The 3,288-nt window shown below is 47.0% G+C and overlaps 1 protein-coding gene across 1 annotated transcript; it reads left to right on the forward strand.

The window, feature by feature from the left end:
* Nucleotides 1-1,204: 1,204 nt before the first annotated feature.
* On the forward strand, nucleotides 1,205-2,445 carry LOC147054048 (uncharacterized; the record flags this gene model as incomplete). The annotated part of the gene is made up of 4 exons (XM_085916384.1): nucleotides 1,205-1,443; nucleotides 1,517-1,550; nucleotides 1,633-1,822; nucleotides 1,897-2,445. Coding segments are annotated over 4 exons (825 nt in total), but the record flags the coding sequence as incomplete, so codon positions are not given.
* Between the last annotated feature and the right edge of the window lie 843 nt (nucleotides 2,446-3,288).

Consider the following 3,288-nt stretch of genomic DNA (forward strand, 5'->3'; position numbering starts at 1 on the left):
TCCGTTCCGAGCATCAGGAGTAAAAGGAAAGGCCTAAATTGTGGGGATTATTTTCTCTCTCTCTTTCTCTCATCCTATTTTCCGGCATCCCAAATTCTAGCCTTCATTTGTGTACTTTGGAGCAGCCATGAACACAGTTGGCGGCGTTCACCGAGGCTACCTCAGGAAATACGGTAGGCTACTCGGCGAGCCCGCAATCCTGCACGGTCTCAGAGGCCGTAATTTCATATCTTATAGTCGAGTACAGTCTGAGGCCACGAGGGGCATTTCTGTATCAGATTTTTTTTTTTAGCTGTGTGTTTTTGTTTGTTTCTGCCAAAAATGTGTTGTTCCATGCTAATGTTAGAAATTTAAATGCCTTTGGTGACTTCAATGGAACAAGTATAAATCAGAAAAATGAAAAGCTGAGGTCTTATTAGCTGCAACCAAACATTTGCATTGTAAGTGTCTTCAAATCAATTCATGCTTTTTTTCAGTCTATAAAAAAATTTTTCCATTGGATTTTAGCACGGCCTACACGATGCTCTGCGAAGTGCTGAGTCATTGAATATTTGAAAATCTAAAAATGTTTTTTTATTGTTCATAAATTGCACTTGTGCTTAATTTAATTCGTTCTGTGATCAAGCGCATCACTCAGAAAAAATAATCACGGAACGACGACGTGATTCCGATTCGTTTTTTTGTTCCGCCCTGACTACTAATCTCATCATTCTGTCAGGATGAGAACATTGCAACCTAGAAGTTTGTAGACACATAACAACAAACTCCCTTTTTGCAAAGATCCAAAGGTCACCCACACATCTGACCTTTGTAAGCGACCCCAAAACGATAGCGTCGCTCATAAACTTGCACTGAAAGGAAATAAATAATGAAGCGTATCCGAATACTTTTATCGACACGCCGTGAAGTCAAACCTTTGTGTCTCTCGCTCTTGGCCAAATCCCGTTCACGTTTAATCCTCCACGTAGAGAAGTAGAGCAGATCTTCATCATCATCACGGTTAGTACAGGATGAGCGGCAGACTGCGCTCGGATGTTGTCACGTGTGTCCCGGCCTGGAAATGGACAGCGTTGCGTAGTCAAAGCGTTAGTCGGGCTTGAGGAGTAAATAGTTGAGGACGGCGAAGGGTCCCTGGAACAAAAGAACCCGATTACTACGATCATCATTTCCGGTTCCTTGGTCAGGTGGCTTCATGTTCAAACAGTGGAAGGACAAGTACGTGGTTCTCAGCATGGAGGGAAGCCTGCTGGTGTGCCGAGATGGCGAATCCCCGCCCGATCAGGTTGTGGACCTGCAAAGCCACTGCGAGATGATCGTGGAGGGCCGCGAGATCTTGGACCTTCCCAGGTTGCCGGCGGGGGGCCGCAGGGACTGCTGCTTCGCCCTCGTCCTTCAGCAGAGCAAGTTTCTGCTGATGCTCGCCGACAACCCGGACGACTGCGCGTGGGTCTCGCCGCGACATCCGCCCGGTCCGTTTTTCCAAGCAGAGAATGACTTTTCATTTTTCCCTTTCCAGTTTGTGGCTGAAGCTGATAAGAAAAGTGAGAGAGGTGAGCGTCTTTTTTTTTTTTTTCTTTTCTTTCTACGTCGCGCTGACGTGTCGTACTTTTGAGTAACCGCGTTCGTTTCCAGGGCGTCATGTCACCTGCCGGCCTGCAGAGGCAGCGCAGCATCGCCCGCTGCATCACCGACAGGGACCCTCTGCCCGACTCCGCCAGCGACAAGGAGCCCGGCTCGCCTCGGCCCAGCGAGGCTAGCACGCCGCCGTCGACCCACGTCACAGAGAGAGGCGGCTCGCTGAGAGAGAGACGGCAGAGTCAAGGCCGGTTTTGGGATATTTACAGAATCATGTTTCAAAGATGGGTAGAATTATATTGGTTTTTTTTTTTTTTTCAGTTAGTGGACCCCGGCGATCCCTGCGCAGCGTCTCGGTGGCCCCCCCTCACCGGGTGTCGGATTGCCTTCGCCACGGCAACAGCAGCGACGCCCGAGCGGTGCGGGCGGTGTGCCTGCTGATGGGCGGGGCGGCGGCTTCCTCGGCTCTGGGCTACCTCAACTCCTGCTCGCCGTCCTCGCCGTTAGCCGGCAGAGCGCCCGAGATGGTCCACGCCGGCTCGGGGGGCTTCTCGGAGATGCCGCCCGGGGGCTCGTTTCACGCCTGCGGACAGGACGTGGACTCGGACACGCACTTCAACAGCTTTGACTTTGAAGGCGACTCCGACTTTGACGCATTCGATTGCGGGGGATTTGCCTTTTGAAAGACGCTTGCGTCGGGCAGCCGGGGGCTTCTCGAATAATTTGAGACTTTTTTATCAAAGACCACTTTGCGATCTTAAAAGCTTCACAGGCGGCTTTTGAAATAATTGGCGACCATCTCAAAGTCTTCCCGCTTTCCTCCCCCCCGATCCTTTGGTGCTCTTTGAAATACAACAAAGTTTTGTTATCTTGCGTTCGGTTCCCCTTTAACACATTTTCGGAATGAAGGCTGGCGTTCTTCCGGGCTCTGCATGCCAACGCTCCTCAGGTAAATCATTCATGTTCAATCCATTGTGTTTACCTCCATTTTATATTAAAAGCCGTCCAATACTAGTGTTTTTTGTTTTTTGTTTGCAAACACACAACTTCAATTGCATGCATAATTGATGCTCATTCAAATGCATTGAAAAAAAACGAGTTGTTTTCATTTTTCAATGGCTTCACCGAAACATGTCAGGTAATCTAAAATACCTTGTTTGAGATAAAAGAAGCAGTGAAGTGATTGAAAATAACTGTTTTGATCCAACACTGCTGCTTTAATCCTTACATACTTTGATGCATTACGTCACATGCCCCATGTCGCAGTTCAGATTTGATTGAGTGAGACGACCATGATGGAAATAAGATCGAGCTCTCGTTCGGTTTAACAGCAGGTCAGGAAAAACACACAAAGGGTCAAGCCTCTTTGTGGCCTCACACACTGAAAATTATTTTCCACAATAAATGAGCCTTTAAAACCTAACTTTAGTTTTTACCACGGAAAATGCAACGAATGACGATAAAGGTCAATTTTATTTTTTTTCCACCCCAAAAAATATTACTCAACCCCCCCCAAAGAATAAATAACATTTCTTTTAATAATAATGCATAATTTTTAAATAAAAAAACAAAATGACAATCGTTATAACCTCAGTTGAACATAAGGCTGTTATGAAATGAAAGGCGTGTTTTGGTCCATATTGATTGAGGTCAACCTTTACTTATTTGTTCTGGCCGACGGAAAGGGGGCAAAGGTGAAAATGAAGTCTCGTA

The sequence above is a fragment of the Syngnathus leptorhynchus genome, chromosome 7 (assembly GCF_054491065.1).
Source record: "Syngnathus leptorhynchus isolate UIUO chromosome 7, UIUO_Slep, whole genome shotgun sequence".
NCBI lineage: Eukaryota > Metazoa > Chordata > Actinopteri > Syngnathiformes > Syngnathidae > Syngnathus > Syngnathus leptorhynchus.